This window comes from Rattus norvegicus, chromosome 1, assembly GCF_036323735.1.
Source record: "Rattus norvegicus strain BN/NHsdMcwi chromosome 1, GRCr8, whole genome shotgun sequence".
Classification (NCBI taxonomy): domain Eukaryota; kingdom Metazoa; phylum Chordata; class Mammalia; order Rodentia; family Muridae; genus Rattus; species Rattus norvegicus.
In genome coordinates, this window is record NC_086019.1 from 73,723,547 (window position 1) to 73,735,282 (window position 11,736).

General features: G+C 35.9%; 1 protein-coding gene across 1 annotated transcript; it reads left to right on the top strand.

Annotated features, from left to right (window-relative positions):
- Positions 1 to 8,537: 8,537 nt before the first annotated feature.
- Vom1r110 (vomeronasal 1 receptor 110) lies at positions 8,538 to 9,458 on the top strand. The gene has a single exon (NM_001008953.2). The coding sequence runs from the start codon at positions 8,541 to 8,543 to the stop codon at positions 9,456 to 9,458; it is 918 nt and encodes a 305-aa protein (NP_001008953.1). The 5' UTR covers positions 8,538 to 8,540.
- The last annotated feature ends 2,278 nt before the right edge of the window (positions 9,459 to 11,736 follow it).

The following is an 11,736-nucleotide window of genomic DNA, read 5'->3' on the forward strand; positions in this document are numbered from 1 at the left end:
TTTTATGGATATATGTTGGAATCCTAGATAGGGCAGGCTTTAAAGAGCCAGACTTGAAGTAGCCCAGGTGTCCCTCAAGTAAAAAAAAGGACACAAGAAATGTGGTTCATTTACACAGTGGAATCCTATTCATCTATTAAAAGCAAAAACATCATGAACTTTGCAGGCAAATGGATGGAACTAGAAAATGGCATTCTATTTGAGATAACCCAGTCCCAAAAGAACATGAATTATGTACTCACTGATAAGTGGATATTAGTTCAAAAGTGCAGAGTATCTCTGATATACCCCATAAATGGAAAGAAGGTAAAAGAAAAGGAAGGCTCGAAAGTGATGATGGTTAAATCCCATCATGCATGAGGGATTAAAATCCTCATGAAAGGCAGAGGAAGAATGGGACGTGAGTGAGATAGGGGAAGTGGAAATGTAGCAAAGATCATGTATGGAAAGAGACAGGATACCTGCCCAGAGGGCCAGGAAAATGAATGGAAAATACATAGTTGCCAAGGATTGGGGGTGGGGAGAATCTCTAGAAAATCCCAGGGACCTAGGATGGTGGAGATTCCCAGGACTAAATGTGTGTGACTTAAGTTGAAATGCCCAACAGTGAAGATATGGAACCTGAACTTCCAGTGCTCAGACAAGAACCCCCTGGAGGAGGGGGACACCAATCTACCTACAAAGAAAGGATGGGGGTCAAGATAGAGAAACAGAGTTAAAGTTTGGGACAAGTCATACTCTAGGAAACAGAGAGATGAGTTTTATAGTAAACAGGAATGAAGATTTCTTGTAACAAGATGAGTGCTGAACTTAAGAGTCATAGGACTGGTTCATCATCAAGGACAGACCTTAATACTATTATGCTGCTAAAATAACAGAAATAAACTGCCCCTACAATCTTAACTTTATACACAAAGATACATTTTCCTCTCACACTCTCACCTTTATACCCAAGTATATCTTTACACCTTTCTCACCCCTTATTATAGAACCTTTTGACATATTTTGGAGATTGCTAAAAGGTCCACATTTATTCAAGGTGTTGAAAGAGACCCTGAAATACCCAGATAAAATATAAAACATCTATGTAAAAACTCTTTCTTCCAGTCCTCAGGGACATCATGGAAGAAAAAGTAGAAAGAGTGAATATTAGGTAGTTCATGGTGGTAGATGATTCCTAGTAAATAGGTTTTCCAAGACAGAGCAGTGATCTTGTACATGTTACTACACTTCTTATGATTCTATGCACAAAACCTGCACAAGATCAACCTAGAAAAGTCCCACCTGAGAGGAGAGGGTCAGAATTCCCACTCCTAGTTGAAGAACTAATGGCAACAACTGGCTTTGGAGAAAGAGGTATCAGATTTCTTTAATATTTGAACTTTTTAGAGATTACTCATGCCACTTCCCTAGGCACATATGAGTATCACTCTTTAGATTTTGTTTGATTGTTTTGAGAAACAGGTGAAATTTGGTGGGACTTGTGATGGTTGTATAAGAAAAGGAAGGAATTCAAAGGAAATAATTATACATACACTTGAGTAAAACACATGTGCCTATATGAAGAATTTAAACATTTTATGTAATAAGCATTGGAAATTGAAAAATAAACTATTTTGATTAGTGTTGGAGGAAATCAGCACAGACTCAAATCCAAATAACCACAGAGACTTCTTGAACTTTCTCATGAATATGCCCACAAACTTTCTTTCAGTTTCCACAAGACACCTGGTGAACATTTAGGGATCATGAAAACACTATTAAAAATATCTTATTCCTTCAGATAAATTAACAAGAAACTTTTTCTAAAGAATATTTGTTAATTAAAAATAGAAGAGTTGTATAAATTACCTTGTCTCCCAAAGCCAGTGCTGTCTTTGCCACTAAACGTTAAATGAAAATTGCTGTTCTGGAGGGAGGTGAGGTCAGAGAGTCACAGACTTCTACTTCAGCCTTAAGCTGGCTCTCTTACGGAATTGCTTATTAATGAGTCTAGACACGCTCAATGAACCCACCATCCTATATATGCAAGACAGCAGGAAAGAATTTTATTTTTCAGCCTGCAGAGACTGTAAAGAAGAGAGGGCTGAGTAAGTACCAGGTCTGCTAATAGGAAACTGCTGTAGAAACAGATACATGGAATAAATACATAAGACACAAGAGTAATTCCATACATAAGAAATGACTGAAAAGGTTAAAAATGTTCCAGTCCATGTCAATTATTACTGTAATATAAGTCCTCGAATAAGTTTGACTGTAGGTAACACCAGGACAATACCACCTATCTCTGAATGTTCCGAGTGATTATGGTAATAAGCCAATGTGATAGCTCACTTTACCATTCATGATCTGTAAACTAATTTGAAAAATTATATTATCATTTAATTTATCATGGTTTCATTCCATAAGATGTGTTAGAATGAACATATAAGTCCATATAAGCACATATAAGAAGCACTCCTGGGAAGTGCAGAGTGTGAATATGTTTGTGGAGTGAAAAGACTTCATATGTGACACTTCACTATAATCAGTAATGTGTCTGTATCAAGTGGTCATTGGTACTATGTCTGCTGTGAAGTTTCTGCCTCTTGAATGTGGGAAGGTAATGTGGAAAGAAAGATGAAGTATGAGTTTTGAGAAATAATGGCCAGGACTAAATGCATATGACTTATTGTCCCTGGTTCAATCATACAATAAGCACTGTACATAGAACACAGGATGTCTCAATCACAATGTTTAAGGTTTTGCATTCATCAGGTTGTACTATATTATCTTGCATTCATTATTTGAATGCCTCTATTTGAATGAATGATAAATTTATTATAGTAAAACCATCAATATAGAAAATAGCAAAAATATAGGTGTTTGTTTTAAACCTTTAATCTGAACATTTGCATTTACATAGTGAGTTCCAGGAAAGCTAATGCAATATAGCAAGACCCTATCATGAGAGAAATACATTTAAGAAAGCAAATACATACTGAATTTTAAAGGAAATTCTTCAATAACTTTCATTTCTAGTTACTTCTTGAAAATTTGTTAGTGTTTCATGTTGCATATTTGTACAGGGTAATAATACGAGTAATTCATCTGCATTTCTTCCTTTTCAACTTTAGTGGCAATAATCCATATTTCTACTAGCCTATTAAACATCAAGTCCATCTTGTGCTTCTGAAATGCAATTTATGAATGAAACAACATTCCATCAGATCAGACCACACTGGAACTATTACAGTTTATTAAAAACTCAAACCATTAACATTTCATATCATCCTAAAGAATAAACTATTATTTCAGAGTGAAAAGTTAGTTTTAAAATCATTAATATATCTATTTTTCATTTTATATAAAGGTATTTTTTCCTTTTATGTCTGGTGTGTGTGTGTGTGTGTGTGTGTGTGTGTGTGTGTTATGAGAATGCAGCACTTGCAGAGGCCAGTAGACTATTTCAGAACCAATGATATTGGAGATAGAAGCAGTGTGATCCACCATGTTGGTTCTGGAAAACAAACCCAGATCCTCTGCAAAAGCAAGTGGCCCTCAACTTCTCTCCATTGCCCCCAAATTAAAACTTTTTGCAGAAAAATGTAAAAAATAAAATACAAAGTAAACAAAATGCCAAGTGATGAACAGAAAATGCATGGAGATCAGGAGTATGCTAGGAACATATCTCATGGCTTTGTGAGCACAGACTAAGGTACCAATGTTTGTGCCACAGTAGCCATGTTTACCACCTGCAAGTATCCACTTTGTGTCTAAGCACTTTTTGTATTAAGTCTCACTTACTTTTTGTGTTTCTAAGTTCATTTTTTGGCTGTATATGTAATGCTACTGTCCAGATCCTACAATCATAAACATCAAAGAAAGTATCTACCAGAGTGAATAGCAACATACAATTTCAGTGCTATATGTACACTTAACTAAAAAAATATTTTACACTTAACAGTTTTTAATATTTTAAACAGTGAATATTTATGAGTGAGAATATTGAATGTCAGTGGATGTGACCAGTGTTACCATACCATACTCTTGTGTGCAGAATTCTATGGCCACAGACATATATTCAGGTTGGACCAAGTGATCTCACAGATCTAAGGTTAGGATATTTCTCATACTGTGGTGGACATTGTTCTCTGTTTTCTTTATTTAATATTGTGCCTTTCTTCACTACACTAAATTTAGGAGGATATCCAAATACTAAATTCTGAAGTACGTGATAAAGATATAAGGTACAATCATACAAATCTCAAAATCCATAGCAACTCGTGTAATACAGAGACCTGTCAATTCATGTACTTTTTTCCATCTTCTCAGACCTGGTAGTGTGGTACACTGCCATCAATTTCCTAAAAATATTCTTGACCTCTTATCAAGCCAAAAGGCCCAGGTAAATAGAACTTAAAAAGTTTCCAAGGATGTTGGGTTTTTATTTGTCCTGTTTTGGACAATGTACGATGTAGACATAAAGTAAATCCCACATAAAGTATCATCAGATAAAGCACACAGATTTGAGATGCTCTTCTGTTGAACATTTTAGTAAATTGAAACATGAGTTTCATTGTTAACAAATATTAGATCATGTTTATTGGCATATTAGTCTCCAGTTGAAATTACCGTGTTTCATGTGCAGACCCCAGATGCTGTACCTTCAACAAACTGTGCTGTTGAGAGTTTTTAGTTATTGTATTGCTTTTATGATATTTTTATTTATATTTCAAATGTTATTCCCTTTCCTGTTTTGCCATACATAAAACCTCTAACACTTCTTCCTTCACCTTCTTCCTTGAAGGTGTTCCTCCATCCAACCAACTACCCCTGTCTGTCTCCTCACCCTGACATTCCCCTACACTGGGGACTCCAGCCTGGTCACAACCAAAAGTTTCTCCTCCCATTGGTGCGGAACAAGGCCATCCTCTGCTTCTTATGCAGATGGGAGCATGGGTCTGTCCATGTGTACTCTTTGGGTGGTGTTTAGTGCCTGGGAACTCTGGTTCATTTGTATTGTTGTTCTTATGGATTAGCAAACACCTTCAACTCTTTCAATCCTTTTTCTAACTCCTCCAATGGGGACCCCGTTCTCAGTTCAATGGTTGGGTGACAGAATTTGTCTCTGTATTTGTCATGCTCTGACAGAGCCTCACAGGAGACTACTGTGTCAGGCTCCTGTCAACACAGACTGCTACACTTCTTGGCTTCATCAGTATTTTCTAGGTTTGGTAGCTGTATGGATAAGGGCTGGATCCCCAAATGGGCCAAGCTCAATATGACCATTCCTTCAGTCTCTGCTCCAAACTTTATCTCCATAGCTCCTCCTATGAATATTTTTGTTCCTCCTTTTAAGAAGGTCTGAAGCATCTGCCATTTGTTTGGCCTTGCTCTTGAGCTTCTTGTGGTCTATGTATTGTATCATGAGTAATTCAAGCCTTTGGGCCACTATCCACTTATCTGTGAGTGCATACCATGTGTTGTTTTCAGCATTTGGGTTACTTCATTCAGGAAAACATTTTCTAGTTCATTCAATTGCCTATGAATTTCATGAAGTCATTGATTTTGATAGCTGTGTAGTACTCCATTGTGTAAATGTACCACATTTTCTGTATCCATTCCTCTGTTAAAGGACATTTGGTTACTTTCCAACTTTGGGCTGTTATAAATAAGGATGCTATGAACATAGTGGAGCATGTGTGTTTGTTGTATGTTGGAGCATCATTTTTGGTATATGGTCATAAGTGTTATAGCTGGATACTCAGGTAGTAGAATGTTCAATTATCTGAGGAACCTCCAGTCTGATTTCCAGAGTGGTTGTGTACCAGATTGAAATCCCACCAACAATGGAGGAGTGTTCCCCTTTCCCCAAATCCTAACCAGCATCTATTGTCACCTGATATTTTGTTGTTAGCCATTCTGACTAGTTTGAGGTGGAATTTAAGTGTTGTTTTCATTTGCATTCCCCTGATGACTAAGGATGTTGAACATTTCTTAAGGCAATTCTCAGCTCTTCTATATTCCTCACATGAGAATTCTTTGCTTAGCCCTATGCTCCATTTTGTTACACAGTTATTTGGCTCTTTGGAGTCTAACTTCTTGAGTTCTTTGTAAAAATTGAATATTAGCCCTCTATCTGATGTAGGATTGCTAAAGATCTATTCCCAATCTGTTGTTTGCCATTTTGTGCTAATGACAATATGCTTTGCCTTACTGAAGCTTTGCAATTTTATGAAATCGCATTTGTTGATTTTTGATTTGAGAGCATAGGCCATTAGTGTTCTGTTCAGAAAATTTTCCTCAGTGCCCTCAATTAAGGCAAAAAGAAAAATAAACATAATCATACATTTCATGAACTTTCATAAGTGAAATACCACTTGGAATCAATAAAGTAAAGCATGAGAAAATACTTCAATATTTTCAAGTGTCTATGGGTTTGTAGAATTATGACTATCCTGTGTATAAATTGATTAAACCATATCAATATGATATGCAGGTTGAAACTCCTAAGAATATTACTAGAGTATAAACACAATTCTATAATACAAAGAAATTTATTTTGGTTGTTATTCTAAGGATCATGGTTATTATCACATAGGTTTGTATTTGTTTCATGTAAGCACATATAGACATTTTTCACTGTGTTTTTATTGACATGCACAGCCATTGCCAGGCCAGGATGTTCTTAGGTTTCCAGATGTATATCAAAATATAGTATGTTAAACTATTCTTTGTATACTTTTTGTTCATTTTAAATTTCTTTCACTTTTTGTTTCTGTTTTTAATTACTTTCAATGTAGCAGGTTTTCTTTTATGCTTTTTACTATTTACTGTTTTGATTGAACCAATTCTTCATTCTCACTTCTCATTGTGCTAACTCATGCTTATGTGTTCTGTGAACATTTCTGGTTCTACTCTCTTATCTTACATGCTTTCTTACCTGTACAAGACTATCTCATAGGGGTATTTGGTCTCATTTATGTGCCCCATTTTATTTATGTGGGATCAAAACAGACTCGCTCCCATATAATCACACATTTTAAAATGTATAACCTGGGAAACAATAATGATCTTTCTTAAGCTCTCTTTCTTTACTTGAGACAGGACTTTTTATTCACTGCCATAGCCATTCCCTAGGATGTTCTGAAGTGTCAGTGTACAGGGAAGCAAGCCTATAAATATCTGATAGTTCTTAAAGTCTCACCTCATTTCTCTACTTTCTTTTAACTTTTACATATTCCTGACTTCACTATCAATACTCTCCCTGTTCTTCACTGTCCAGTTCACTGTCCCTGCATAGCTCATTTCCCCCACTGGGGCTTCTTGGTTGATCCTGCTGCTGTCACATTTGGTATTGTCAGGTATTGCAATAAGATCTCTCTTGACCTAAAAGGACTTTGATGACAACTTGACATGCAGAAATAAAATGTGATGTTATGAGTTTTTTCCCATTGCACTGCATGGATGTGCAGACTAACTCACTGTCTTCTTTCCCAGCATTTTCACTGTAATCTTGTGAGTAGTACATGTGTATTTTATTTTATTTATTTATTATTTATTTTTCATCCTGGTCACTGCCCATCCTTCCTTCCCCTTCATGACTGAGAGGGAGGACACTAACTGGGCATCCCCCCAACACAACCGTGGCACATCAAGGCTCTGCAGGGCTAGTTGCATCCTCTTCCACTGATGGTAGACAACGCAATCTATGAGGGGAATGTATGCAACAGACAGACAGTAGTTTTAGGGAAATCCCATGGTCTAGATACTTTGAGATTGCATGACACAGAATGTCCCCAGGTCTGTAACAACACATGCATGTATGTCTGTGTCCTGTATCATTGTATAAGAGCTATCTCACAACTTAATAATGTATATGTTGTCACAACCCATCATTTAAAAGTTTCATACTCTTGATAAAAATGTTCTTATCTATGACTCTAGATAGATAGATGATAGATAGATAGATAGATAGATAGATAGATAGATAGATAGATAGATGATAGATAGATAGATAGATATAATGGTATTATTAATTTTTCATTATCTGCCACTTAATATTAGATGAAATATGCTTTAAGAATTGATATGCTTGAGGTTGGTAGTAGTCACTAAGATTGTCTTCCTTTATACCATGACACAAAGTACCAGTATTTTGTTACAGTCTTGCGTTATCTTGGATCATGCTTATTAGCACTAGTTCGGTGTCTTCATTGCTTCTCACAGGCCAAGTAATCTTAAATGCTGCATATACTATGATTATGAAAGCATATTTCCAATTCACAGGTCTGTCTTACAACCTTCAGCCATCTGACAATATTGTGTTGTAAGTACATATTGTAAGTTATAATTACTATTGTCAAAAAGTTCCAGAAATTATTGTTACAGTACATAGAGTACATAGATGAGAGTTATACTGACATTGTATTCCTGAGCTTTAGGGACCCATCTGATTTAGCCTCTCAGTAGTTCTTCAGATTATTAATACATTCCATTCATTTTGATCAGAAAACGGGTGTGGTCATAATCTAAAGAGAATCAGGAGCAATTACAAAATGGACTTCTGGAATCTGGCAGTCAAAATAGTTTTCTTATCACAAACTACAACAGGAATTCTGGGGAATTTCTTTCTTCTTATCCACTATCTATTCTACTGTACAGAACATGCATTAAAGCCCACAGATTTGATTCTCATGCACCTAATGGCGTCCAATGTTTTGATAGTTCTCTCTAAAGGAATGCCCCACACACTGGCAGCTTTTGGGTTGAAGAACTTTTTAAATGATTTCGGATGCAGATTAATTTTGTACATTCAAATGGTCGGCCGGAGTGTGTCCATTAGCACAACCTGTCTCTTGAGTGTCTTCCAAGCCATCAGCATCAGTAACAGAGAATCCTGTTGTGAAAATCAAAAGTTGAAAGCTGCAAAGTATATTGGCTGCTCCATTTCTTCTCTCTGGGTCATGTCCATAAGTATAAATTTCATTTTCTTTGTCTACATACTTGTCAAAAGGAATAGCAAAAACAGTACAAGAAACCGATATTATAAGTACTGTTCTACTGGAGGGGGTGATGATATCAATGCCGTACTCTATACAGCATTAGTGGTGTGCCCTGAAATCTTCTTTTCTGTGCTCATTGCCTGGTCCAGTGGCTCCATGATTGTCATTCTGTACAGACACAAGCAGAGGGTTCAACACATCCACAGCTGTCCTGTTTCCAGCAAAAACTCACCAGAATCTCAAGCCACTAAGAAGATCCTAGTCCTGGTGTGTACCTTCCTGGCATTTTATACTCTCTCCTCTGTCTTACAAGGCTGCATTGCTCTTCTATATAATCACAGTTGGTGGCTGGTGAATGTCACTCGCTTCACTTCTCTGTGTTTTCCATCCTTTGGACACTTTGTTCTTATGAGTCATTACTCTTTTATGCCTAGATTCAGTTTGATCTGGATATGGAATAAAATCTCCTAATCGTATTTAAGTATTTGAGTGATATATTTTACTTGATTTCCAATTGTGATCTCACACTCTTCATCAAAAAGTCACTAAAATAATTAAAACATAGGACATTCTCTGTTAAAGTGATCCAAAGTTTGAATGGGAGTTTGTCAATTGGTTGAATCAGTAGCCCACATGATCTCATCATATTATGATTGTACTCCTCTGAAAGTCTTCCTTTTATATCTGCTGTAAAAAAAAAAATACAGGGGGAAAACCTGCCCATAAAACTGAGTTTCTTGTTGGTTTCATCTTGTCAGGCAGCTTAGCTGCTTATAATTTCACAGACAGCCTAAGGATCCTACATCGAGAAAAAAAAAGAAAAAGAAAATGAAAAAAAGAAAACTGAAACCATGGCTGATCAAATACTTGTTCTTTGGGAGGCCCTGATACTATCTTAGTTGCTGTAGCATGTACCAAAAAATAAGATTACAATTTTTATCTCATACAAAAATCATTTCAAGATGAATGGTATTTTTGATATTATTTGAGCTTCTTTGAATAATATATTATTGAGAGATTTTTCATCATTAGAGATATTTGATTATAAATTTCCCTTGTAATTCTGTGTTTATCTGGTTTGGCATCAAAGTAATGCTATCTTCATCAAAAGAGCTTTGAATAAATTAATATAGACATTATGGAAACCACTTTTGTGGTCTCCCGGGATGTGAAAAATCAACTGTTTGACCAGCTCTTCTATTCCTGGACCTAGACTGAGAAAAATCCATATTATAACATAGATATATTTGCCTATCAGTGATGATTGCTGGTCTGTTTATTTAGCAATGAAGCATATCTCTCCCATATATCCATAAATATGTGAATCAAATATTCAATTTTTCACACATAAAATGTAGTATAATTCTACACTGTGAAAGATGAAATCACAAAATATTTATGAAAATTGATTGATAATGGATAAAATTTAGCCACATCACCTAAATCAGAAAGAAAAATGACCACGTGTTTTCCTTCATGCAGATCTTATCCTACAATGTCTAGGTATAGGAAGTGTAACTTCAGTTATAACATTTCTAAAGCATACCTAGAAAGGTAATATTAGATGATGGGCAGGTGAAAGTATCCAGAATTTAAAACAGATGATATACAATAATATTTTAATTTTCAATGTTATCAATTTATTTTCCTTTCTGATGCATACGAGTATAAAAATATAATTGCTACTGAGAGCATGGAACCCTAAGTAAAGCTCTATGGCTATATCATGACTATTCTAACATCTGCAGTTCATTGAAATGTACAGAAAATTGGCCTGAGCAAGTGTTCCTTTCTTAGTTATTTCATTCTAGAATTTTTAATTCTTTTATTTATGTGCTCATTACACTGAAGTGATTTTAGTTTGAAATAAAACACCAAAACAATATTTCCATGCAGAAATTATTCCATATATAGCCACCAGTAAAAGTGATGTATTCCATAAATGGACTCAAAGAAGGAAATCGCTTGATCATCATGCTATATTCCAGAAATACTTTACTTAATATTTTATTGAAAATAATTATATTTTTATAAATATATTCTGACTACAGCTTTCTCTAACTCTTCTCCACCCATTTTCTCCCCTCCCATGAAATGGAGTCCTTTTCTGTCATTACAAAACAAAATAACATCAAAACCTAACAGAATACAAAAGGATAAAATAAACACCATCACACTGAAGTTGCAAGGACCAGACCCAAACTGAACAAATATTTCATTTCAATTGGGGGTTTTTCCCAAACCTTTGATCACTTGGTTTCTGGATAAAAGGCACACACCTTTTATATTTACAATAAGCCATACGCAGTACTGCAACAGGGTAAATATCTAATCTCTCTGGCATAGGGATCTATTTACAGACCATTAGCCCCGAAATATGATTGCCCATGGTCTGTGAGGGCTGTTCTAAATTTCAATTGGCCAGCCCTCATGGCAATACTTTTATGGCTAATCTACCTCTTGGAATCTTCTTTCTCTATCCCTTCTCCTGCATTTTGGTCACCTCATATCCAAGCCTGGGAATTAAAGAACCATGTTAAACATCCTTAATCATCATGGAAATTCAAATGAAACACTCTTGAGATCCCACCTCACACCAGTCAGAATGGCTAAGATCAAAAACTCAGGTGACAACAGATGCTGGAGAAGATGTGGAGAAAGAGGAACACTCCTCCATTGTTGGTGGGATTGTATGCTGGTAACACCACTCTGGACATCAGTCTGGAGGTTCCTCAGAAAACCAGACACT